Here is a 26,861-nt window from a genome sequence, read left to right on the forward strand (position 1 = left end):
CGATGGAGCCGGGGTGCGACGCAGCTGTGCGCGCTGGGGGCCGTGGCCGCCGCGTGGCTGCTGCTGCGCGGGGCCTGGGAGGTGGGCCGCACCGTCTACGTCTGCCCCAGGTGTGCCGCTCGCAGGCAGCCTGGGCAGGTGAGAGGGCTCCGCACCGTGCGGACCGAGGGACCCCGGGAAGCAAGAGGTGAAGGATGGGGCGACCAGGGAGGGCAGTGAGGCAGGGGGTCCCTGAGGTGGTCCAGGAGAGCAGGTGACAGAGACCCGGGCGGAGGATGATCAACAGACAGAAGGAGGGGGGTGAGCCAGTAATTGGGGGGAGGGTGAAGCCAGAAATGGGGGTGGGGGGACCTCGGAGCCGTGATCCCTGGAAAGGTGCAGGAGGCGCCCTGAGAGGAGAGGAGGGGTCGGCGGGGGAAGGATCTGGAACCCGCTGAGGAAGGCCCGGGGCCAAGTCCTGCGCAGGCTGCAGAGGCAGCTCCTCCCCACTCCTTCTCTTCTTGTCCCCAGTGGTGACAGGAGCCACTGCAGGCATTGGCAGGGCTTATGCGCATGAGGTGAGCAGGGGCCTGAGGTGTGGTTCCTGGGGTGTGGGCAGGAGCTTCTCAAACCTACCTACCTGTTGCCACCCCCACTCAACTGAGCATTGTGTGGTCTAGTCTCAAGCCCCCCCTCTTCCAGGAAGCCTTCCCTCTGCTGACCCCCGTACGTTGGGTCAGGTGTTCACAGTGCCCCTCTACTCCTCTTCTCCTTGCATGTCATCACCCTGATTCATTCATTCAAATTATTTTTACTGACCGCCCTCTATGTGTCAGACACCATTCCTGGCCCTGGAGACACAGCAGTGAACAAAATAGGTTTAAACAAATAAAAGGACCTGGCCTCATGAGGTTATGTTCCAAGGGGAGACAGGTAGACAGGTGTAAAGAGATACCTAAATAAAACACCCAGTGGGTCAGTGGTGGTGGGGGTTAGTGTGGAGGTGCCCTTCTGGCTGCTGACACGTGGAGGGTAACCTCCTATGGCACCCACCGGACTTTGAGCCCCAGGAGGGCAGGGCTGTGGCTGTGCTGATCCCAAGGCTGAGCCCGGGGACTGCTTGCTAGTGAAGGGGTGGCCTGCAGCCCACAGCATCAGTGTCTCAGGCAGGGGGCAGTGGAGAAGTTTGGGCAAAGCCTGCCTCCAAAGCTGATGAACACTAGGTCCACAAGGCATGTCACCCATAGGCATGCGGCTTGAGAGAGGCAGGCAGGCCCCAAATGCCGACCATCCCCAAGCAAGTGTCCCGAATTCCAGACATATTTGCTCACTCTTTTCTTTGTAGGTGAAAGGCTTTGGAGGCAGAAAGGTGGCATGTGCAAGTGTCCTGAGGCAGGAAAATCCAAGGGGTGTCTGTGGGGCTCAATGAACTATCTGCTGGGCTTGGATTTTCTAAGAGGGGTGTGGGCAGGAGCCTGAGCAGAGGTCAGGCCACACAGGGACTAGGGGGCTGGGTGAGGCCTATGGCTTTGACCTGGCCATCTTGGGAAGCCAAAGCAGTTTCTAAGCAGGAGAGAAGCAGGGCAGGTTTGTTCTATAAAATGATCCTTCTGGCTACAGAGTGGAGAATGAATGGGAGGGGACAAGACTGGGAAATGGCACCAAACAGGACCTGGCGTGGGGACCCAGGAGGAGGGGAGATGCTGGAGAGGGCCAGTCATGGTCACCCTGTGTCCCCAGCACCACCCAGCAAAACCAGGAGTGTTCTTGTATTAGTCAGCCAAAGGGGTGCTGATGCAAAATACCAAAAATTGGTTGGTTTTTATAAAGGGTATTTATTTGGAGTAGGAGCTTACAGATACCAGGCCATAAAGCCTAAGTTACTTCCCTCCCCAAGGTCCATTTTCACGTGTTGGAGCAAGATGGCTGCCGACATCTGCGAGGGTTCAGGCTTCCTGGTTCCTCCCTTCCAGGGTGTTGCTTCTTTCTGGGTTCAGGGTTCCTTTCTGCCCAGGGCTTGCTTCTTCCTGGGCTCAGGGTTCCTCTCTTGCTGGTGCTGGCTTCTCTTTCCTCTGTGTGCTGACTTCCCAGGGTTCCCACCTAAGGCTTCACCCCCAAACTCCAACATCAAAACTCCAGCATCCAAAACCCTCAACTCTGTCTTTGCCGTGCCTTTTACCTGTGAGTCCCCACTCACCAAGGGGTGGGATCTCAATACCCTAATGACGTGGCCCAATCAAAGCCCTAATATTAAGTCTGTCACACCCAGGTACATACAAGATTACAAACATAATCCAATACCTATTTTTTTAATTCATAACCTTATCAAACTGCTACAGCTCTGTAAAGACACTTTGGATGAATGTCTGAGGGAAGGAAGGAGGATGAACGATGGGCTCTACATCACTGAGAAGAGGGGCTGAGGCCATCCTGGGTCCCCACGGCCCTTGCTCTGGCCGTGCTCCCCCTCCAGCTCCTGTACATCCCACGCTGCCCTCTCAATGCCAGCAGGGCCTTGGCACGGGCTCCTCCCTCTCCCCATGTACTTCTCCAGAACATGCTGCACGAGGGCAGGCCTCTGGGTCCTCTTTGTTCTGTCTGAATCCAGGAAAATGTGCAGCACAGTCAGGGCACAGTAAATGTTTTTTAAATTGTTGAGTACAAGAATGAGGGAAGGAATCCCTGCAGCTTGCCCGGAGAGGCCTGAACATCGTGCTCATCAGTAGAAACCTGAGCAAGTTGGAGCAAGAAGCTGAGGAGATAGGTGAGCTCCAGGGCAGTGGCTGGGGCAGTGGGGAGGGGGGCATGGGGAGGGGGACTGGCAGGGGAGGGAGGGAGGGCTGGGGGGTCTCAGGCCCAGGGCAGTGTCTGGGACTTGGGGAGGCTGGGGGTGGAGAATGGGCAGAGGCAGCACCTGGACTGGGGTCCTGGGCAGGTGTCCACAGCAGGGCAGGGCTGCGGCAGGTGGGACTGGCCTCCAGCGAGGGCCTGGCCCCAACCCCGCCTCCCAGAGCAGCGTCACGGAAGGACCACACGAGTCCTCCAGGCCGACTTCACCGGGGGCTTGGAGATCTACGAGGCCATTGAGGCAGAGCTGCAGGAGCTGGACATTGGAGTGCTGGGTACGGCCCCAGCCCAGCTCAGCTGCCCCCACGCCCTCTGCTGTCTCCCTCTCTGTCCCTCCTGGCTCCCTGCAACTGTTAGACTGACAGGAACCATCTGTCCCCTCTTACTTAGTGAACAACGTGGGTATGCAGTGCGATTGTGGAAGATTGAGGAAACTGCTGGGTGCTGACAACCCGGCCAAGGTAAGAGGGTGAACTTGGAAGAGCCAGTAAGCGCTGGCTGGTGGGGCGTCCTCAGTCTCTGTACTGCCCTCTCGTGGACAACCAGCATAATGCACTGACTTGGAAGGAAGTCCTCTACCACCTTCTTCTAGAGATTGTTTCAACAGCTACAAATCGGTGATGGCTACAATGTGAACAAGGTCATCTTCAGTGGGGCACCTTTCCAGTGCCCAACCAGTACACCAGTGTGAGTTGGGCCTGGCTCTGCCTATTTTCTTTTTCTGGCACGTATGCCAAGGAACGAGCCACCTGGGCAAGTCAGGGAGTGCCGTTGGGGTGAGTGGATTTATAGGTTTCTATTTAGGACCATTCTTGAACTCACAGCTGCATTTCTCTTAATCAGTCTACACACGTGCTCCCACTTCTGATGGGACTTACATGGCTGCCCGTAGCTCCCTTTCATCTCCCAATCTCATGTCAAATGCAATGTTATTTCCTTTGGGTTTTTTTAGGGCTTTTTTTTTTTCTTCAAATCAGGGCTTGTTAAAGAGAATAATATCTCCCATTCCCATCCCCATTTTCTAGTCCTTCCAGCAGGTTTCTTACCATCAACTTTATTGGCATTCTGGACTGGATTACATCTCCATGGGGGCTCATCATGTGCATTGTAGGATGCTGAGCAGCATCTACCACTAGAAGCTTATAGCACCCCACTCTACGGTTGTGACAACCAAAACCATTGCCAACTGTCCCCTTGGGGCCAAATAATCCCTTACACCCAAAGTCACACTAACATTTTTTTAGGGAGATTTATTTTTATTTATTCCTCCTTCCTCATTGTCTTGCACTCACTGGCTGCTCTCTGTCCGTTCGCTGTGCACTCTGTCTTGCTCGTCTTCTCTTTAGGAGGCACACAGAACTGAACCTGGGACCTCCCATGTGGGAGGGAGGCACTCATCCCTTATGCCACCTCCACTTCTGGCTTTGTTTTTTATCTTATTGTGTTTCCTCTTTGTGTCCTCTTGTTGTGTCACCTTTTTCATCAGCTTGCCATACCAGCCCATCCCACCAGCTCCTTGTCTTGCTCATCTTCTCTAGGAGGCAGTGGGAACCTAACTCGGGATCTCCCATGTGGTAGGCAGGAGTTCTGTCACTTGAGCCACCTCCACTTCCCCAAACATTTTAATTATATGTTTGTAGGGTACGTCTTGATTTTTCAGTTTTAGTCAGTATCTAGTGACTATTTCTCTTTCACATACACCTCTGCCCCCACCACTAGCACACACCCTCCTGGCCTTCCACCCCCAGTATATTTTATAGATGTGACTACAAAGTCACATTACCAGGAATAGGAAAACACTGCCCCCAGCTAAGCCATGTCATGGCCTATGCTTACTTTCCCTTTATTTTATTTTTTTTTAAGATTTATTTATTTATTTATCTTCCCTTCCCTCCCACCCGGTTGTCTGTTCTTATGTTATTTGCTGTGTCTTCTTCTTTGTCTGCTTCTGTTGTTGTCAGCAGCACAGGAATCTGTGTTTCTTTTTGTTGCGTCATCTTGTGTCAGCTCTCTGTGTGTGCAGCACCATTCCTGGGCAGGCTACACTTTCTTTCGTGCTGGGCAGCTCTCCTTATGGGTGCACTCCTTGTGTGTGGGGCTCCCCTATGCGGGGGACACCCCTGCATGGCAGGGCACTCCTTGCGCGCATCAGCGCTGCACATGGGCCAGCTCCACACGGGTCAAGGAGGCCCGGGGTTTGAACCGCGGACCTCCCATGTGGTAGATGGACGCCCTAACCACTGGACCAAGTCCGCTTCCCTCTTTCCCTTTATTGAAAAATGTTTTATTCTCTCTGGAGTTAATAATTGTCTTGAGTGTTCATCTGCTCAGGTTTCTTTGTACTTAGTGCTACTTCAACTCTAAAACATAAGCCAAAAATACTAAAAACAAAACAAAACACACTCAACCCAATCAGATATTATAACAAATTTCCTCTTTTTGAAGAAATCTCTCCAAGAGCCTTCTGTCTTGCTCATGTCTGGACTGGTTAACCTCTGTGCTGTATATCCTGGGACCTCTTTTCATGTTCATCCTAGGGAGGCCCTCTTTTCTCTATCCCTTGCCAATGCAGCTTTTGGTTATACCCTCGTTTTGTTGGAGCATATCCTCCTATAGCGTCATAAGAAAGGATTCATGGATGCAAAGTTTTCAGCTCAGTTTTTCTATCAGTAGTGAATTTGGGTAAATGACTTCATGCCTCTGAGCCTTAGTTTCCTATCCAAAAATGAGAGTAAATTATTTCGCTGGCCTCCATTGTTGTTGTATGCAATAAATCTCCATTGTGTGCTTCAGAAATGTTAGCTGCTATTATTAGATGTAAACAAAACCAAAGAAAAGGAGGTTTTTTTCACCTTTCCTGGATATCTTTCTTTCTTTTTATATTTTAAAAATTTATTTTTAATCAATATATATATATTACTCAGTTAACACAAGATAATAACTACAATATCAATAAATCTGCTTTAGTCAGCACTTAACTCCCCCATTATTTTTGTTAATTTCTCAATCTTGAGAGATTTGGGATGATGTCTACTTTGACTACTTCATGCTGAAAAGGAACATAGCTATAATGGGCAGAAGAATGGGATTGTTTTCCTTGCAACTGAATATATGCCTTCCTTTTGGGCTGGGGCTGGTCCATCAACATTGTTTTCTTTTATTATTATTATTAGCTTTATTTTGTACATATAATTGAAAATATAAACAATGAAAAACTAAAAAGAAAACAGAGTTGAATAAAAACAGACATTTCTCAGTTAGATGTACTAGAACATAAACATTGTTTTCTTAGATGTCCCAGGCAGGCTCCAAAAACTGGAGAGAAGGAGTTGGCCCCATATCTGGTGGGTTTCAGGGCTCCATTGGCAAAGGTCCAACCCAAAGGCTCTATGTCTCTGAGAAGTATACTGAACAAATAAATTCAAATTATGGGTTCAAATAAAAGAAGTAGAAGAATCATGATTAGGGGATTTATCCTTAAGTATAACTATGTTTTATTGGGGAAATAGTTTTTCATGTATTCCCATATAAAGCCCTCCAAGGGGGTGTTGATTTCATGTGGGCATATGGCTTGCCTATGGCATCTGGATAGCCCCAGCACCCTCAGGAGCACTTTTGTTTTTTGGCTTTGTTTGCTGTGGCATTCTATGGAGTCTGATGAGATCTGCATAAGCATAACTTCCAAATGACCTCCTGACTCACTTTTAAATCCCTTAGCCATAAAAACTCTATTTTATTTAATATTTTCCCCCTTTGATCAAGGTTAAAAGCATTGATGATTAACACTTTTTTTTAAAGATAACTGATTTTATTTCTTTATTTTACTTATCTCCCCTTCCCCCCACCCTCCAGTTATCTGCTCTCTCTGTCCATTTGCTGTGTGTTTTTCTGTAACCACTTCTATCCTTATCAGCAGCACCAGGAATCTATGTTTCTTTTTGTTGCATCATCTTGCTGTGTCAGCTCTCCATGTGTGTGGTGCCATTCTTGGGCAGGCTGCACTTTCTTTCACACTGGGCGGCTCTCCTTACGGGGCGCACTCCTTGCACGTGGGGCTCCACTACACAGGGGATGCCCCTGCGTGGCAGGGCACTCCTTGTGCACATCAGCACTGAGCACTGGCCAGCTCCACACAGGTCAAGGAGGCCCGGGATTTGAACCACGGACCTCGCATGTGGTAGGCAAACACCCTATCCATTGGGTCAAGGCTGCTTCCCTGATTAACACTTGGTAATAATCCCTCAGTGCCACGGAGGTTCATCCCTGGGAGTCATGTCCCACATTAGGGGAAAGGGATGATTTTTTTAATCTTAATTATCATTATTTCAAAAGTAGCATATATGCTCGTTTATAAAATTAAAAGAGAGATCAATTGTGCATTCTGCTTCTGGTATTAGAGGAAGTTGCTGGTTTAGACTACCCTTGTCAATGAGAACAATTAGTAAAGCTGGATAAAGTACTTTTAAAATAAGTGTTTGAAGGCATCATAAAGCTACCAAGGAATTGTAGCACTAAGATTTGAGAGAGGAGCACATCCAAGACATTTGGAGCTATGATTACATTCAAGGTAGCAAAAAAGTTAGGAAACTAAGCAGAGCTTTCAACATACCCTTGCTTCTGGACAACCTATACTGTACTTTAAAGCACAGAAAACTCCCAGGCTTTGGGTTGAGACCCTGAAGAACTATAATCTAGGAGTTATGGTAAAATGGGAATAAACAAGTCTTCTTAGGAAAAATGAAATCCATTTTAAATTATCCCAAAACCTATTTTGGTTAAGGTGATCTGTTCTTTGGGAGTATAAGAGCAAATATCCCAAATACAATAATTAGCTAACTGAGCTTCATGATATAGAGCAAGAATTAAACACCACTGCACAGTAAGCCTTAATTGACCTTTGCAAGGATGGTTTGGCATTTGACAATCTATCTATATGATTCACCATGTAAACAGAAAAAGGAGATAAAACCCATATGATCATCTGGATATATAAGGAAAACGTATTTGGTAAGATTTAATATACAGGGAAGTGGACATGGCTCAAGTGATAAGGCCTCCACCTACCATATGGGAGGACCTGGGTTCGATCCCTGGGCCTCCTGATGAAAAAGACAAAGAGAAAATGTGCCTATGTGGTGAGCCGAGTACCCATGTAGTGAGCCGAGTGCCCACAAGTCATACTAAGAAAATGGAACATATGGCCCACACAAAGTAATATATCGAGATGCCGGATGAGAAAGAGCATTTGAGAAAACAAATCTCCTAAATCAAATCAATGAGTTAAAGACAATATGGCTAAAGAGATAAAGGACATTAAGAGGACACCAGGTGAGCACAAAGAAGAACTTGAAACCCTGAATAGAAAAATAACAGAACTTGTGGGAATGAAAGTCACAATAGGTAAGATCAAAAAACACATTAGAGCTGGTGGCTGACTTGGCCCAGTGGTTAGGGCATCCATCTACCACATGGGAGGTCCATGGTTCAAACCCCAGGCCTCCTTGACCCGTGTGGAGCTGGCCCATGCGCAGTGCTGATGCGCACACAGAATGCTGTGCCACGCAAGGGTGACCCCTGCATAGGGCATCACCACGTGCAAGGAGTACGCTCCCATAAGGAGAGCTGCCCAGCGCAAAGGAAAGTGCAGCCTGCCCAGGAATGGTGCCGCACACATGGAGAGTTGACCCAAGATGATGCAATAAAAAGAAACACAGATTCCTGTGCTGCTGACAACAGAAGCGGACAAAGAAAACACAGCAAATAGACACAGAGAACAGACAACTGGGGGGGGTAATAAATAAATATATAAATCTTAAAAAAAAAAAAGAGACACAGAGTCCCACAGAAAAAAACACAGCAAATGGACACAGAGAGCAGACAACTGGGGGGAGTAAGGAGAGAGAAAAAATAAAAAAATAAAAAATAAATCTTAAAAAAAAACACATTAGAGGGGAAGTGGATGTGGCTCAAGTGATAGAGCTCCTGCCTACCATATGGGAGGACTCAAGTCCGATTCTTGGGGCCTCCTGGTAAAAAAAAAGACCCACGCAAGTGAGTCGCATAGTAAGTTCATGTTGCAATAAAAGAGAGATGAAGGGGAGAGTCAAGATGAAGCACAGCAGAAACCAGGCACTGAGGTGGCACAGGTGGCAGGGAACCTCTCTCCATATCAGAGGTCCCTAGGATTGAATCCTGGTGAATCCTAGAGGAGAAAAAAGGAGATGACAAAAAGAGAAATAGATACAGAAGATCACACAGCAAATGGACACAGATGGCAAAAACAGCAGGGCAGGGTGTTGTAGGCAGCACATCTCAGCCTAAGATGGCTCAGCCTGTACCAAAATGGCCTCTGGCGCTGGCTGGCTCCTTCCCACGCTACCTTCCCGCGCGCACCAACCTAAAAGCTGCTTCTTCCCCCAGCAACAAGAGCGAGCAACCTATCCACACCGTCCCCTATGCCCAGCCAATCAGCACATGCCACACTCCCCTCAACCCCCACCCAGGCCCTTATAAGCTGTTGCACTTCTCTAATAAATCAGACCTGTGTGACGAGCCTGCGTCTCCAGAGCAGTTACTGTGTGTTGTCGTGCTCTGCTCATCCTTACCTCGTGAGGCCCCTGGGCCGCTCCTCGGTGTGCACTGCCGGAGGTTGACAGCCAGGAGAGGGGGCAGCAACAGCAGGGGAAGGGATAAAATGGGGGGAAAAACATTAGAGGCATTCAGCAGTAACTAGAAATGATAGGAGAAAAAATATGTGATGCAGAAGATAGACCAGCTGAAACTGGGGAGAAAGAAGAACAGAAAGAGAAAACAAGGGGGGGGGGGTGAAATTGAACCAGAGCTCAGGGAGTTGAATAACACAAGCACAGCAACACACATGTCATGGGAGTTCCAGAAGGAGAAGAGAAGGAAAAAGGGGAAGAAATAATATTTGAGAAAGTAATGGCTGAAAATTTCCCAACTCCCATGAAAGAAATTAATCTGCATGTCCAAGAAGTGCAGTATACCCCAATCAGAATAAATATGAATAGACCTACTCCAGGACACATACTACTCAGAATGCCAAATGCCAAAGATAAAAAGAACATTCATGGAGCAGCAAGGGAGAAGCAAACCATCACATACAAGGGATACCCAATAAGATTTAGTGCAGATATCTCATCAGAAACCACGGAGGGGAGAAGACAATGGTATGATACAATTAGGATACTGAAAGAGAAAAACTGCCAGCTGAGAGTTCTCCATCTAGCAAAATTGCCCTTCAAATATAAAAGTGAGTTTAAAATATTCACAAGTAAACAGAAAGAGAACTCACAAAAAAGAATCTGGATGTGAAGGGAGCCTTAAAGTCCAAAAGAAAAAGACAGGAGAGAGAGGCTTAGAGGAGAGAATAGAAGGGAAGATTATTAGAAAGGATAACCAAAAGAGTAAAAAGACAGATGAAAATAAAATATGACATATGAAAACCAAAGTATAAAATGTTACAAGTAAATAAAGCATTTACAGTAATATTACTGAATGTTAATGGAGTAAACTTCCCAATCAAAAGATACAGGCTGGCAGAATGGATAAAAAACATGAGCCATCCATACACTACCTTCAAGAGATTCACCTTAGATCCAGGGATAAAATTAGTTGAAAGTGAAAGGTTGGAAAAAGATATTCCATGCAAAAAAAGCAGAGGTAGCTATATTAATATCAAGCAAAACAGACTTTTAAGAAAGATTTGTCCCCACCCCCAGCCCCACCCCCACCCCCCATTGTCTGCTCTCTGTGTCCATTTGCTGTGTTTCTTCTGTGTCTGCTTGTATTCTCATTAGATGTCTCTGGGAACTGATCCTGGGGCCTTCTGGAGTGGGAGAGAGGCGATCCTTCTCTTGCACCACCTCAGCTCCCTGGTCTGCTACATCTTATTATTGTCTCTCCTCTGTGTCTCTTGTTGCATCATCTTGCTGCACCAGCTCTCTGCATCGGCGCGCAGTCCTGTGCGGAATGGCACTCCTGCATGGGCTGGCACTCTGCATGGGCCAGCTCAGCACACAACCCAGGTAGCCTTGACCAGGAAGCCCTGGGCATCGAACCCTGGACCTCCTATATGGTAAACAAGAGCCCAACTGCTTGAGCACATCCATTTCCTGAGCAAAACAGACTTTAAATGCAAAAAAGTTATATAAGAGATGCTGAAGGCCATTATATATTATTAGTAATAAAAGGGATAATTTACCAGGAAGAAATAATAGTCATAAATATCTATGCATCTAACCAGGGTGCCCCAAAATACATAAGGCAAACTCTGGCAAAACTGAAAGGAGACATTTCTACAGTAATAGTTGTAAAATTCAACACACATCTCACATCATTAGATAGAACAATTAAACAGAAGATCAGCAAGAAACAGCGTACCTGGATAGTATGATAACAAGCTAGACCCAACAGACATATATAGAACATTGCATCCTAAATCAGAGGGTTATACATTCTTCTCCAGTGCTCATGGATCTTTTTCCAGGACAGACCACATGTTGGGTCACAAAGTAGATCTCAATAAATATAAAAAGACTGAAATTATACAAAGCACCTTCTCAGATCATAATGGAATGAATCTAGAAATCAAATATAGAAGGGAAAGGGGGAAATTCACAAACGTGTGGAGGATAAACAACATATTTCTAAACATTCAGTGGGTCAAGAACAAATTGTAAGAGAAATTAGGAAATATCTCAAGACAAATGAAAATAGGAACACAACTTATGCAAAACTTATGGAAAAAAATTGAAGAAACAAAACAAAACAGCAGCAACAACAACAACAACAACAACAAAACTTAATGGAATACAGCAAAGGCAGGGTTGAGAGTGAAATCTATAACCCTGAACACATATATTAAAAAAGAAGAAAGAGCTAAAATCAAAGGCCTAACTGAACACCTGGACAAACTAGAACCAGAACAGCTAACCAATCCCAAAGCAAGCATAAGGAAAGAAGTAATAGATTAGAGCAGTAATAAATGAAATGGAGAACAACAAAAACAATACAACAACAACAAAAAAAAAAAAATAGAGAAAATCAACAAGCCCAAAGCTGGTTCTTTGAGAAGACCAAGAAAATTGACAAACCCTTAGCTATACTATCAGGGGGAAAAAGAGAAAATGCAAATAAACTCAGAAATGAAAGGGGTGTTGGTTACGAGTGACCCCAATGAAGTAAAAGGGATCATAAGAGAATATTATGAGAAAATGTATGCCAACAAATTAGCCAACGTGGATGAAATGGACAAATTCCTAGAAATGCACAAGCAGCCTACCCTGAAGCTACAAGAAACACAAGAGTTTAAGAAACCAATCACATTTAAAGAGATCGAATCAGTCATCAAAAATCTCCCAACAGAAAAATTCCAGGGCTAGATAGATTTACAGGTGAATTCTACCAAGCATTTTTAGAATTAACAACAGTCCCGTTTAAACTCTTCCAAAAACTTGACAAGGCAGGAAAATGACCCAACACATTTTTTTTTCATTTTTTTGTCTTTATTTAATTTTTAATGTTACATTCAAAAAATATGAGGTCTCCATATACCCCCCACCCCTTCACTCCATTCCTTCCCCCATAACAACAACCTCCTCCATAATCATGAGACATTCATTGCACTTGGTGAATACATCTCTGAGCACCGCTGTACCTCATGGTCAATGGTCCACACCATAGCCCTCACTCTCCCACAGTCCACCCAGTGGGCCATGGAGGACAAACAATGTTCAGTAATTGTCCCTGCAGCACCACCCAGGACAACTCCAATCCCCGAAAATGCCCCCACATCATATCTCTTCCTCCCACTTCCTACCCCCAGCAACCATCATGGCCACTTTCTCAACACCAATGCTACATTTTCTTCTATTACTAATCACACTTTAAGAAGCAAGTATCACCCCAATACCAAAGCCAGATAAAGATACTATAAGAAAAGAAAATTAGGGAAACGGACTTTGGCCCAGTGGTTAGGGCGTCCGTCTACCACATGGGAGGTCCGCGGTTCAAGCCCCGGGCCTCCTTGACCCGTGTGGAGCTGGCCCATGCGCAGTGCTGATGCGCGCAAGGAGTGCCGTGCCCCACAGGGCTGTCCCCCGCGTAGGGGAGCCCCACGCGCAAGGAGTGCACCCATAAGGAGAGCCGCCCAGCGCGAAGGAGGGAGCAGCCTGCCGAGGAATGGCGCCGCCCACACTTCCCGTGCCGCTGACGACAACAGAAGCGGACAAAGAAACAAGACAACAAGACGCAGCAAAAAGACACAGAAAACAGACAACCGGGGAGGGGAGGGGAATTAAATAAATAAAAAATAAATCTTTAAAAAAAAAAAAAAAAAGAAAAGAAAATTACAGACTAATCTCTCTAGTGAATATAGATGCAAAAATTTTCAACAAAATAATTGCAAATCAAATCCAACAGTATATTAAAATAATTATACATCACAACCAAGTGGGATTTATTCCTGGTATGCAAGGCTGGTTCAACACAAGAAAATCAGGGAAACAGATGTGGCTCAAGTGATTGGGCTCCTATCTACTATATGGGGGTTCCTGAGTTCGGTTCCCTGGGCCTCCTGGTAAAGGCGAGCTGGCTGGCGCTGTGAGCTGATGCAACAAAAAAGAAACATGGAAGAAAGACAATGAGAGATGCAGCAAACCAGAGCACTGAGTTGGCTCAAGCAATACAGTGCTTCTTTCCCACATCGGGAATCTCGGGATCAGTTCCTGGTGCCTCCTAAAGAGAAGATGAGAGAGAAGACAAGCGGACACAAAGAATGCACAGCGAATGGACACAGAGCAGACAGTGAGCATGTGTGTCAAGGGAGGGGAATAAATAGAATAAAATAAATCTCAAAAAAAGAAAACCAATTAATGTAAAACACCAAAGTAACAAATTGAAGGGGGATAAAAACTATGTGATCAGAAAAGGCATTTGACAAAATCCAGCATCCTTTCTTGATAAAAACACTTCAGAAGATTAAATGGAAGGAAAATTCCTCAATACGATAAAGGGCACATATAAAAAACCCACAGCCAACATCATATTCCATGGGGAAATTTTGAAAGCTTCCCCTCCAAGATTGGAAACAAGACAAGGATGCCCAATGTCACCACTGTTAATCAACATTGTGCTAGAAATTTTAGCTAGAGCAATTTGGGGAAACATAAAACAAAAAGCAATGCATCCAAATAGGAAAAGAGGAAGTAAAACTATCACTATTCACACATGACAAGATCCTATCATAAGAAAATTCTGAAATGTCTATGACAAAGCTACTTGAGCTAAAAAATGAGTTCAGCAAAGTGGGAGTATACAAGATCAACACTCAAAATCTGTAATGTTTCTGTACACTAACTACTATTGAACAATGTGAGGAAGAAATCAGGACAAAAAATCCATTTATAATAGCAACAAAAGGTCTTAAATACCTAGGAATCAATTTACCAAAGATGTACAGGATCTATGAGCAGAAAACTACAAAACATTGCCAAAAGAAATTTTAAAAGGACATAAACAAATGGAAAGACATTCCGTGTTCATGGATTGGAAGACTAAATTCCATGAAGTCATCAATCCTACCCAAAGAGATTTATAGATTCAACGCAATACCAATCAAAATTCTAACAGCCTACTTTACAAAAATAGGAAAGGTAATTACCAAATTTATTTGGAAGGGAAAGTGCTCCTGAGTAGCCAAAAGCATTGTAAAAAGAAGAGCAATGTGGGAGGACTTTTATTACCTTGAAACATATTAGAAATTTACAGTGGTCAAAACAACATGGTAGGGAAGTGGACTTGGCCCAGTGGTTGGGGCGTCCACCTACCACATGGGAGGTCCATGGTTCAAACCCTGGGCCTCCTTGACCCGTGTGGAGCTGGCCCATGTGCAGTGCTGATGCGCACAAGGAGTGCCGTGCCATGCAGGGGCATCCCCCGCATAGGGGAGCCCCATGCTCAAGGAGTGCACCCTATAAGGAGAGCTGCCCAGTGCAAAAAATGTGCAGCCTGCCCAGGAGTGGCGACGCACACACGGAGAGCTGACACAGCAAGATGATGCAACAGAGGGGAAACACAGATTCCCAGTGCTGCTGATAAGGATAGAAGTGGTCACAGAAGAACACACAGCGAATGGACACAGAGCAGACAACTTGGGGGGGTGGGGAGGTGAGAAAAATAAAAGAAATAAATAAAATAAATCTTTAAAAAAAGAAAACAGCATGATATTGGCATAGAGCTAGATACATTGATCAGTGGAATAGAATGTAGAATCCAGAAGTAAACTCTAATCTCTACGACTCCTGGTTTTTGACAAACCTACCAAGTCTACATTACCACCATAAAATGGTCTCTTCAACAAATGGCGCTGGGAGAACTGGATATCTGTAACCAAAAGAAAGAAAGAGGACCTCTATCTCACTCCCTATACAGGAATCAACTCAAAATCAATCAGACCTAAATATAAAAGACAGGACCATAAAACTACTAGAAGAAAATATAGGGAAACATCTTAAAGACCTTGTGGTAGGTGAGGAATTCTTAGACATACCCAAAGCATGAGCAACTAAAGAAAAAATAGATAAATGGAACCTCCTGAAAAGTAAACACTTTTGCCCCTCACAGGACTTTGTCAAAAGTGTGAAAAGGCACATGACTCAATGGGAGAAAATATTTGGAAATCCCATATCCAATAAGGGTTTGATATTCATAATACATAAAGAGATGCTACAACTCAACAATAAAAAGACAAATGACCCAATTAGAAAATGAGCAAAGAACTTGAACAGACATTGTTCAAAGAAGAAATACAAATGGCAAAAAAAATACAAGAAGAATTTTTCAACATCACTTGCAATTAGGGAAACGCAAATCAAAGCTTCAATGAGATATCGTTTCATACCTATTAGTATAGCCACTATTAAAAAGACAGGAAACTGCAAGTGTTGGAGAGAATGTGAAGAGATAGGAATGCTTATTCACTATTGGTGGGAATGGTGTACTATTGATGGTACAGCCACTGTGGAGGACTGTTTGGCAGTTCCTAAGGAAGTATAATATAGATTTGCTACATGACCTGGTGTGAAGGTTAAGGCTAACGTGTCAACTTGGCCAGGTCATGGTGCCCAGTTGTCCGGTCAAGCAAGCACTGGGTTGGGAAGCAGTTGTGGCTCAACTGATAGAGCATCTACCTACCATATAGGAGGTCCAGGGTTCAGTACCTAGGGCCTACGACCCGTGTGGTGAGCTGGCCCAGTCACAGTGCTGCCACGCGCAAGGAGTGCCATGCCATGCAGCAGTGTCCCCCACGTAGGGGTGTCCCATGCACAAGGAGTCCACCCCACAAAGAGAGCTGCCCCGTGCAAAAAAAAACACCCAGGAGTGGCACAGCACACACAGAGAGCTGACACAGCAAGATGATGCAACAAAAAACGTGACACAGTTTCCTGGTGCCACATGACAAGAATGCAAGTAGACACAGAAGAACACACAGTGAATGGACACAGAGAGTAGACAATGTGGGGGGAAGGAGAGATAAATAAATAAAAATAAATCTTAAAAAAAAATAAGCACTGGATTAATTGTAATACAAAGTCTTGTCATGGACTTTAATCACCAATGAGTTGATTGCATTGTTTGCTGGTTACAACCACAGTCAACTAAGGAGATTGCCCTCAGCACTGAGTGATGTCTCATCCAATCAGTCGAAGGCCTTAAAACGGGAAATGACTTCAGCATTCAGAGAGAGAATTCCTATCTCTACCTTAGATAGCAGCGTCTCCTGGGAACTCATCAAGGACCTTTATCGGAGCCCCTGGTTTGCAGCCTGCTCTGAGGAATTTGGATTTCTGCATGCCCACAGTCACATGAGAGAATTTTATAAAATCTGACACTATTTACAGATATCTCCTGTTTCCCTGACTCAAACCCCTGACAATAGCCCTACAAGGTATCTGCCCAGAAGAACTGAGAGCAGTGACATGAACAGATACCTGTACACCAGTGTTCATAATGGCATTATTCATGATTGTCAAAAGATGGAAACAAAACCCCGGGGTCCATCAACTGATGAATGGATAAACAAACTGTGGTGTATACACACGATGGAATATTCTGCAGCTGTAAGAAGAAATGAAGTCATGAAGCATATGACAACATGAGTGAGCCTGGAGAACATTAGCTTGAGTGAAGCAAGCCAGGCACAAAAGAACAAATACTGTATCATTGTACTATTACGAACTAAATATAAGCTCATGGAGTTAATAACTAGAATATGGGTCACCAGAAAATAAAATAAGTTTAGAAAATGGAAAGCTGAGGATTAATCTGTGCAAAATTGGTAAAAACATCGTTTGTAACTCTTTGGAAATGAATAGAAATGGTAAAAGCACATCAGAGTGTTTGTAATTAGCAGTGCAAGTACATGGGTATGACAGTGGTTGAAAGGGAAAGTCTAAGGTCATGTATATTACTAGAAGGAAAGCTAAAAATGTAATATGGCAGTAATAGTAGAGGAAACTTCATGTGACATATGAATATGAATAATATTGCATATATGACTGTTTTTCTTTGAAACTGAACAATATTGCAAGATGTTAATATCAGGCAAAAATACAACCAAAGCAAAATGTGGAGAGTAATGTATAGTAATATATTAATAATCTTCCATTAAAGGTTAAAAAAAAAAGGAAATATACTAAGTGAAAGAAACTAGACAAAAGGTTCTACATGTTGACTCCATCTACAGAAAATATAAATGCAAATAAATTAGATGGAAACAGAACAGCAGCCATGTACGGATGGGGAAGCATAGAGTGCCTGAGAGGTGATCATAATGGGTAGAGCTTTTTTGTTCATCTGGTTTTTGTTTATTATTAGTAGTTGTAGTATTATTGAAATTGTGAGAATGCTCTAATAAGGATTGACATGATGCATGCACAACTATGTGATTATACCAAATACCATTGATTGTATACTTTGGGTGGATTTATGCTTTAAATCAATAATATTGATTTTAAAAATGAATTGTACAGCAGATCCCAACCAGTGGAATAAGGTTTTTTAAAAGTAAATCAAAGTTATAAGTCTTGGAAATGAAGAAGTGTTGCAGATGACAAGTCCATATATGTAAAAAATCCAGAAGAATTTGTTAATTAAGTCTGTGAATTTAATACCTATATACCAGCAATAAACAATTGGAAAATAATTTTTAAAAAGACATTTATGATATCAGTAAGAAACATCAGATACCTAGAACTAAATCTAAAAGAAGGTTTGCAAGACCTCCTTTCCTTACAGAACACCATAACATATTCTCAGAATAACATTCAAAAGGCCTAAATCAAAGGAAGGCCACACTGTGTAACTCAAGTGCACACTGTATATATCAGTGGGCAGGCTCGGTGCTGAAAAGGGTCAATTCCCACAAAATTCAAGGCAATCTGAAACCAAACCTGAGCAGATCCTCAGGTTGGCAAGCTCATTGTAAAATTTATATGGAAACATACATGGCAAAGGAAGGCCAAGGATGTCTTGAAGATGAACTCTACCAGTTTTTCTGTCCTAGCAAACATCAAGAGTCATTGTAAAGTTTTGTCAGTAAGACGATGTGATCCTGGTACAATGGAGGGGAACAGACCAAGCAGAGCAGAACCGGGTTCAGGGACACCTCACACAGGCATGGACAGGGGACTTACAACGACAACTGTCTACAGAGCAGTGGACAAGAAAGATCAGCTTCAAATAAATCACCTGGATACCCAGATGAAAAACAAATGACATGTGTCCCCTACCTCAAACCCTACACAGAAATCCTTTCCACCTGCACTATAGATCTACACCTGAAATCTGGTGGAACTACTAGGTGACTTGTGAGAATGTTTTTATAGTCATGGCGTAGGGGAAGGATTCTTATACAGGAGACAAAGAAATATAAGCCGGGAAGCAGACGTGCCTGAACTGATAGAGCATCCGTCTACCATATGGAGGGTCCAGGGTTCAATCCCCAGGGCCTCCTGACCCGTGTGGTGAGCTGGCCCATGCGCACAAGGAGTGCCATGCCATGCAGGGGTGCCCCTGTGTAGGGGTGCCCCCCACACAAGGAGTGTACCCCAAAAGAAGAGCTGCCCCATGTGAAAAAAGCGCAGCCCACCCAGGAGTGGCGCCACACACGCACACGGAGAGCTGATACAGCAAGATGACACAACAAAAAAGAGACGCAGTTTCCCGGTGCCTCCTGACAATGCAAGCGGATGCAGAAGAACACACAGCAAATGGACATGGAGAGCAGACAACAGGGGGGAGGGGAGAGAAATAAGTAAAATAAATCTTAAAAAAAAAAAGAAGTATAAGTCATGCAGAGGAAGAGATCATCAAGAAGAGGAAGATATCCACAACCTGGATGTCATGAAAATTAAGAGCTCTTATTCCTTCAAAGACACAGGAGAGAGTGGAAGGGCCAGCCACAGAGGGGAGAAGGTATTTGCACACATGTAACCAACAAAGGGCTTGTATTTAGAACACAGAAAGAACTCTAACCCCCAGAATGGAAGTCCAGCTGATTGAAGAATGGAAGGCAGATTTGAAGAGACATTCTACAATGAGAATCTCCGAATACCAACTAACATGAGAAATTTTATTCAACTTCATTCTTCATTAGGGAAATGCAAATGAGAGCCAGAATGAGCTACAACTAGACAGTCCCTAAATGGCTGCCATTAAATGAACTGGCGATACCAAGTGTTGGCAAGGATGCAGACCAAATGGACCTCTCATGTTCTGCACGTGGTCATGAAAATTTGGTCAATTTTGGAAATATACATATTCTATGATCCATTCATTTCCTTCCAGGGTATATATGAGTGCACGCATGTTCCAAAAGACACATACTTGCACGTTCCTAGATAACTTATTTGTGATGGCCCCAACCTGGACTCCACCTAGTTGAGTGGATAGTAGTTGAGTGGATAAATAAAGCATGCTGCCTTCATACAATGGAATATTCTCACAGTGAACGTGAGTGGCCTTCTGCTGTACAAAACGGGGGTGGGTCTCACAAACACATTAGGAGAAAGAAGCAGAGGTGAAATGGCACATATGTGTAATTTCACATCTATAAGTTTCAAAACCAGATGGAACTTTCTAGAGGGTGTTAGAGGTCAGGACAGTGGTTCACTTTGGGGAGGAGGCAAGGGTCATGAAGGCAAGAGTGGAAGCATGTGGGGCACTGTCGATATTTTATTTCTTGATATGGATGGAGGTTAAACATTTGTGTTCACTTTGTATCCAAAGATTTGTGGTCTTTGTTTTGTGTATGTTGTACTTTTATAAAATGTTTACAGGGGAGCAGATGAGGCTCAAGCAGTTGAGCGCCTGCTTCCCACATGGGAAGTCCCAGATTTGGTCACTGTTTCCTCCTAAAAACAAAAAAAAAACAACGAACAAACAAACGAAAAAACCAACTCAGGGGAGCTGATGTGGCTCAGTGATTGTGCACCAGCTTCCCACATACCAGGTCCCAGGTTCAATCCCTGGCCCCAGTATTTAAAAAAAAAAAAATTTACAGATAACACAGTAAAATCCAACAGGGGAAGGTTATGAAATAGATGAAAAATCTCCTTTCTTCTTCCAATCCCACTCCCCAAAAGTGACCCCCAATTTAAAATGCACAAGGGAATTATTTCTCTAGATATACACAGAAGTCTGTATGTATATAGGATTTTTTTGTTTTTTTAAAGATTTATTTATTTCTCTCCCCCCACCCAACCCCACCCCTGTTGTCTGCTCTCTGTGTCCATTCACTGTGTGTTCTTCTGTGTCTGCTTGTGTTCTCATTAGGCGGCTCCAGGACCTGACCCTGGAACCTTCTGGAGTAGGAGAGCGGTGATCATTCTCTTGTGCCACCTCAGCTCCCTGTTCTGCTACATCTTTTATTTTCTCTCCTCTGTGTCTCTTGTTGCGTCATCTTCCTGCACCAGCTCTCCGCATCAACCAGCACTCCTGCGTGGGGCAGCACTCCTGAGCGGGGTGGCACTCCAGCGTAGGCCAGCTTACTGCGCAGTCCAGCATGCCTTCACCAGGAGGCCCTGAGCATTGAACCCTGGACCTCCTGTATGGTAAACAAGAACCCAACTGCTTGAGCCATATCCGTTACCCAGATTGATTTATTTACTCCCTCCCGCTTGCCGCTTGTGCTCGCCCTCTGCTCTCTGCGTCCATTCACTGCGTGTTCTCCTGTGTCTGTCTGTCTTCTCTTCTCATCTTCTCTTTAGGAGGCACCAGGAACCGATCCTGGGAGCTTCCAGCATGGAAGAGAGGCACTCAATTGTTTGACCCACTGCAGCTCCCTGGTTTGTTGTGTCTTTCATTGTCTTTCATCTATGTCTCTTTTTTGTTGTGTCATCTTGTTGCATCAGCTCTCCATGTGAGCCAGCTCGCCTCACCAGGAGGCCCCAGGAACTGAACCCGGGACCTCCCACATGGTAGACAGGAGCAGAATCACTTGAGCTGCATCTGCTTCCCTGTATTATTTTTATTCAGATGGCAGCCTACTGTTCTCCTTGTTGCCTTTTTCAAGTAGCAATATATCTTGGGGATCATGCTCTGTGGAATTACAACAGCTGACTCACTCCTTTAACCTGTTGCTCTGTGATGCAGGCACCTGCTGCTCTGCATTTAACCTTTCCCTGTTAAGGAACAGTCAGGCTGTTGCCAATCATTTGTTACCACAACTACCTCTTGCAATGACTCTCTCAGACCTATTCGTTTTCCGCATGCATGCATAAGTAGAGAAAAACAAATTCCTAGAAGTGGAGTTTCTGGGTCACAGGTGTGTGCATTTCAAATTCTAGTAGAAGGTATTTCTTTAAAATGTGGTCCTTGTAAAAAAGTACTGGAACAAAAGATGAGTGGACCCATTTTTAAAATGGGTAAGACTTGATTGACATTTTTCCAAAGAAGAAAACCGAATGGCCAGTAAGTACATAAAAAGATGCTCAGCATCATTAGTCATTGGGGGAATGAAAAAAAAACAAAAACAAAAAAACCACCACAATGAGCTACCACTTTACACCTACTAGGATAGCTCCTATCAAAGAAAAGAGGGGGGGGCATAAGTGTCGGTGAGGACGTGGAGGAATTGTTACCCTCTTGAATTGTGGATGGAATGTAAAATGGTGCAGCTGCTGTGGAAAGCTTCGTCAGGAATTACAACACGGCCCAGCAGTTCTACTCCTAGGTACGTAACCAAAAGAAGGAAAGCAGGGACCCCAACAGACACTTGTACATGGATGTTCATTCATCACAGCATCAGTCACCAGAGGCCAAAGGTGGAACCACACAAAGGCCCATCGACAGAGGAGTGAGTAAGCCTAAGGTGCTCCATCCCTGCACTGATCCACAACGAAAAGGAATGAAGTGCCGAGACGGCCACTGTGTGGATGAACCTTGAAACGTGCTGAGGGCAAGAAACCAGATGCAAAAAGACAAATCCTGTATGATTTCCCATAGATATGAAATTCTTGGCATAACCAAATTCAAAGAGACAGAGTGTACCTGCAGATTACCAGGAAGTAGAGTAGTGGTTACTGCGGGGTGGAGAGAAGAGAGAATGGGGAGTTTTTCTCAAAGGGTGCAGAGTTTCAGTTTGGAATGATGAAAATGTTCCATAGGTGGATAGTGGTGACGGCTCATAACATTGGGAATGAACTTGATGGCACAGAATCACAACCTCGAAAGTGGCTGAAAGATCATTTTCATGTTATGGAAGTCTTACCTCCAATGAGAAGTAACCTAAGTAATAAAAGTCGGTGGGAGCTGTGGCAGGACAGGGGCAGGGCTGCCCTGACGGCTCCTCTCCCCGCAGGCGCTGGCGGATATCATGAACTGCAACGTGCTGTCCGTGGCGCAGGTGAGCTGGGCTGGGAGGGGCTGGGCTGCGGGCGGCGTGGTGCGACCACTCCGGTGGTTCGGGACCCCCAGCATGAGAGGAGCCTGGGGTTGTTCCCCGAGGGAAAGCAGGGGTGGTAGAGACGCGGTGGAGGGCGCGGGCATCGAGGGAGCAGGTGAGGGGATGGAAAGGAGAGCCGCGGCCTCACCAGCTTCTCTCCAGATGACCCGCATCGTCCTGCCCCAGATGGTCGCCAGGTGGGAACCAGCCTCTTTGTCTTCTGTCTGGAAACTCCACCCGACCTCCTCTCCCACCCCAACCCCCTCCACCCCAGGCCTTTTCCATTCTCCAGCCGCCCCACCCACGCGCCCACCTCTTCCTGTTGGAAGCTCTTCCCTGTCCCTCCAGCGTCTCAGGTTTGTGGGAGGAGTCACAGGGTCCTCTCCTGCCCCCACCTGCTTCTCCTGCAGGGGCAGAGGCGTCATCATCAACATCTCCTCAGAGGCTGAAAACAGCCCCTGTCCCTTCCTCGCAGCTTACGCTGCCACCAAGGTATGGAGACCCCCAGTCCAGGCCAGGGCTCTGCTGCCGAGCCTGGGCCCCTCCCCTGGCGCGTGCCCGGGCATTGCAGGTCCTGGTGGGCAAGTCCTGCGGAGGGGGCGCCGGGTGCCCCTGAGTCTCGGGTGATTCCTAGGTCAGACCGACTTCCGGGGCGCAGTCCCATGGGCAAGAATTTATTCATGTTTTAAAAAGAGCAATCGAGGCCGGGTGTCCAAAGAACAGCCTGGAACCAGCCAACACCTGGGGGCTGGAAGGAGCCAGGGAAGCAAGAGGCTGTCCCCGCCGACGGCACAGTGGGTGCCTGGGGACCACGGGGCGTCCAGCAGACCGAGGCCTCTGGGGCCGAAGGCGGAGGGAGGCCGTGAGGCTGGCTGGAGCCACGGAGTGTTCTAGGCCCAGGGCAGAGCTGCAGGAGCGCTGCTGGCCCGGGAGCTGGAGGAGGGGTGGGCGCAGGGCCCCACAGGGGCGGGACGCTGCACAGGGAGGGTCCTCGGTCCCGGCCCCCTCCCCATCCTTCTTCTACAGGCCTTCGTGGGAAGCTTCTCGAGGGCGGTGGGAGCCGAGTACCTCTCCCAGGGCGTCACGGTGCAGGTGCCTGACAGCGGGGGCGGGGCCATTAGGGCGGAGGCTGGGGTGGGGGGAGTCCAAGGGGGCTCCAAGAGGGGGTGGGGAGCTTAGAGACCTGGAGGCTCCGGTGGGCGGGGCCTGGACTGGGGGCGCCGAGGGGCGGGACTCGTGAGGACAGAGGCCCCGCAGGGTTAGAGCCTGAAGCCTCCGCAGCTCAGTCCTGCTGGGGGCGGGGTCTCGAGGGAGGCGGGGCTGAGCTGAGTGGGGGTCTCTGCGGGGCTTTAGGGGACCCAAGTGCGGATGCCCCAAACTCCGAGCCTCAGAGAGAGTGTGGGAGCGCGGTGGGGACAGTTCCTTACTTTACCCGCCTCCTTCCCGCAGACTGTGAGCCCCTTAATACTCTCCACCAACATGACCAAGCACCTGCACCTCGGGCTGCTGCTGAAGGACCCAAGAGACTCGCTCGGGAGGCCCTGGACACCCTGGGCCTCTCCTCGCACACCTCTGGGTGCCTGAGCCACGCCGTGCAGGTGCCTCCGGCGGCAAAGGCAGAGGCTGCTGGGGCGTTCCGTGGTGAAGGCCACTGGGCCCCAGAAGGGAGAGACGCCCGAGGAGGGGAGGGCCGTGCCCTGGGATGGGGACGGGGGTGGACATGGCAGAAGGCAGGGGGTGCCTGATCCCTGTGTGGCTCTTTCCCAGCATTTCCTGCTGAGTTTCTTCCTGGTGAAGAGCTTTCTACTCAGTCAATGGGGAGTCCTGAGATGTGGAGGCGTTTTCGGGACGTGGAGTTGTCCTGGATAGTGCTTCACGGACAATTACGGGACACTGTAGATCCCCCCAGGGCCCACTGGATGGAACGTGAGAGAGTCTGGGCTATGATGTGGACCATTGACTATGGGGTGCAGTGATGCTCAGAGATGAACTTACCAGGTGCAATGGATGTGTCATGATGATGGGAGAGAGTGTTGCTGTGGGGGGAGTGGGGGGCGGGGGCGGTGGGGTTGAATGGGACCTCATTTTTTTTTTAATGTAATTAAAAAATAATAATAAATAAATAATTAAAAAAAAAAAAAAAGATTACATCTCTGCTTTTGTCACTCTCTGGACCAAAGCCAAAAAAAGAGAATTGAGGACGGTGCGGTCGGGGTGGCCGCCTGTCCCCTCCTCTCTCTTAAGGGAGGGCTGGAGTAGAAGGCCCTGAACACCTGGACATTCAGTATAAGGGTGGCACCTCAGAGCTCTGACGGCAGGCTGGAGTTTTTAATATGTGGTGCTAAGACAACTATATAGTCACTTGGAGAAAAGCAAAAATTAAAAAATGTGTAAACTTGTAGCAGTGATGATTGCATACTTAAACGGGTGAATTTTATGGTATGCCAATTATATCTTAATCAAGATAAAATTTTTAAGATGAAGTTTTTAAAAAGACCCTTCCTCAAATCATGAAATATAAAATTGGACCCATCCCTCGTTTCATGCACCAGCATAAACTCCATATGAATCAGAACTGTCCATGTAAATAAGGAAACACACAAGGCCTGGAAGAGTTACATGGGCGAATTTCTTTCATTCTTGAAAGTGAAAGAGTCTAACTTTGACTTAAATTTAAAAACAACAACAAAAAGAGCCATTGACAAACACCAGACTCTAGTTAACGATATGCAGCTTGCATTGGTTAGGAAAGTGCTGCTGCCTGCAGCTTGCTTTGACACGCGTTGCAAAGTAAGATGGGTTAATGGACAGAGAGAGGGATGGAGGGAGACGAGAAATGTGAGAACATGTGTTGATAGTAGAACCTAAGTGGGAGATACATGGGAGTTCACTGTACAGTTCTTTCAACATTTCTGACTGTTTGAAAGTTTTCATGATAAAATATTGGAGGAAAATCCAGGAGAATAAAATAGAAAATTATAAATAAAACTACTTAAGCATTTTTAGAAATTGCTTAAGAGACGACCTCAAGAGCATATTTCAGAGTAAATATGTACAACTTCCATCACATGAAAAATGTTCTCCTCCACTTTTTTTTAGGAGGTACTGGGGACTGAACCCAGGACCTCATACATGAGAAGCAGGTGCTCAACCACTGAGCTATACCAGTTCCTCTTTTCCTTAATATATAAAGAACTCTTAGAAATCATGAAGAGAAAGACCAGAAACCCAATTTTTTTAAATGTGCAAAAGACATGAACAGATAGATCATAGAAATAATTATGCAAATGGTCCTTAAGTCTATGAAAAGATATTCAACCTCACTCATAGTAAAAGCAATGCAAATTTAACTACTCTGAAATAATATTTCTCACATATGAAATTGATTACAAGACTAGTAACCATTATACCCTTCACCTTGGTTCACTGGTCATTCACATTTGCTTCATTTGCGTCTCTCTCTGTATGTATGTGTGTGTTGATGATGACGATGATGAATGAACCATTTGAGAATAAGTCGAAGATATCATCATCCTTTACCCTTAATACTTTATCAAATAATTCCTAAGAACAAAGATACTCTCCTACATAACAACAGTATAATTATCAAATCTAGGAAATATGTCATTGTATAATACTATTTTTAATATACCGTCCATATTCAAAATTTTCTAACAGTCACAATAATGTCCCTTCAAGCAATGCTTTACCCCATCTAGGCTCAAATCCAGGAACATATAGTACATTTAGTTATCATGTTTCTTTAGTCTTCTTAAATATATTGTAACTCTTCACCTGTTCTTCGTGCTCTGTGACATTTTCAAAGCAGAAACACTGTGACTTTTATGGGCTAGAGAATTTATTATAGGCATAAGACCTTATACACCTGCAGACAATGCTTCAGAAACAAAGACCGGAAAGGGCAGTTGGGTGATCAGAGAAAAATTCCTAACCAGCCCTCTCAAAATACTGAATCAGGTGAGCAAGTCAGAGCTTTCAGGAAAATCTGGGAAGCCAAGCACATCCAGCTGCCAGTGTGGCTCACAGAGGACAGCTGGTGAGGAAGTCG

General features: G+C 45.7%; 1 protein-coding gene across 5 annotated transcripts; it reads left to right on the forward strand.

Annotated features, from left to right (window-relative positions):
- LOC101423537 (17-beta-hydroxysteroid dehydrogenase type 3-like) lies at positions 1-24,832 on the forward strand. Of its 5 annotated transcripts, XM_058280421.2 has the most exons (9): positions 322-2,743; positions 2,991-3,101; positions 3,217-3,287; positions 22,709-22,753; positions 22,955-22,989; positions 23,203-23,284; positions 23,819-23,884; positions 24,242-24,390; positions 24,560-24,832. In XM_058280421.2, exons 3-8 carry the CDS (start codon positions 3,231-3,233, stop codon positions 24,374-24,376), a joined length of 420 nt encoding a protein of 139 aa, XP_058136404.1. In that variant the 5' UTR covers positions 322-2,743; positions 2,991-3,101; positions 3,217-3,230; the 3' UTR covers positions 24,377-24,390; positions 24,560-24,832. The 5 variants fall into 5 exon arrangements, 4 of the variants coding, with proteins under 4 accessions (XP_058136403.1, XP_071065434.1, XP_058136405.1 ...); XM_071209333.1 differs by having other exon boundaries at positions 319-2,743; positions 22,955-23,284; XM_058280420.2 differs by lacking the exon at positions 2,991-3,101 and having other exon boundaries at positions 1-2,743; positions 22,955-23,284.
- Positions 24,833-26,861: the final 2,029 nt, after the last annotated feature.

Source organism: Dasypus novemcinctus, chromosome 18, assembly GCF_030445035.2.
Source record: "Dasypus novemcinctus isolate mDasNov1 chromosome 18, mDasNov1.1.hap2, whole genome shotgun sequence".
Taxonomy (NCBI): Eukaryota; Metazoa; Chordata; class Mammalia; order Cingulata; family Dasypodidae; genus Dasypus; species Dasypus novemcinctus.

Excerpts from the sequence above, each read along its gene's own strand:
- LOC101423537 (XM_058280420.2), top strand. The coding sequence starts at position 3,231 with ATGCAGTGCGATTGTGGAAGATTGAGGAAACTGCTGGGTGCTGACAAC. Across the intron at positions 23,285-23,818 it reads CAGCTTACGCTGCCACCAAG|GCCTTCGTGGGAAGCTTCTC; the intron begins GTATGGAGACCC and ends CTTCTTCTACAG. Across the intron at positions 23,885-24,241 it reads CCCAGGGCGTCACGGTGCAG|ACTGTGAGCCCCTTAATACT; the intron begins GTGCCTGACAGC and ends TCCTTCCCGCAG.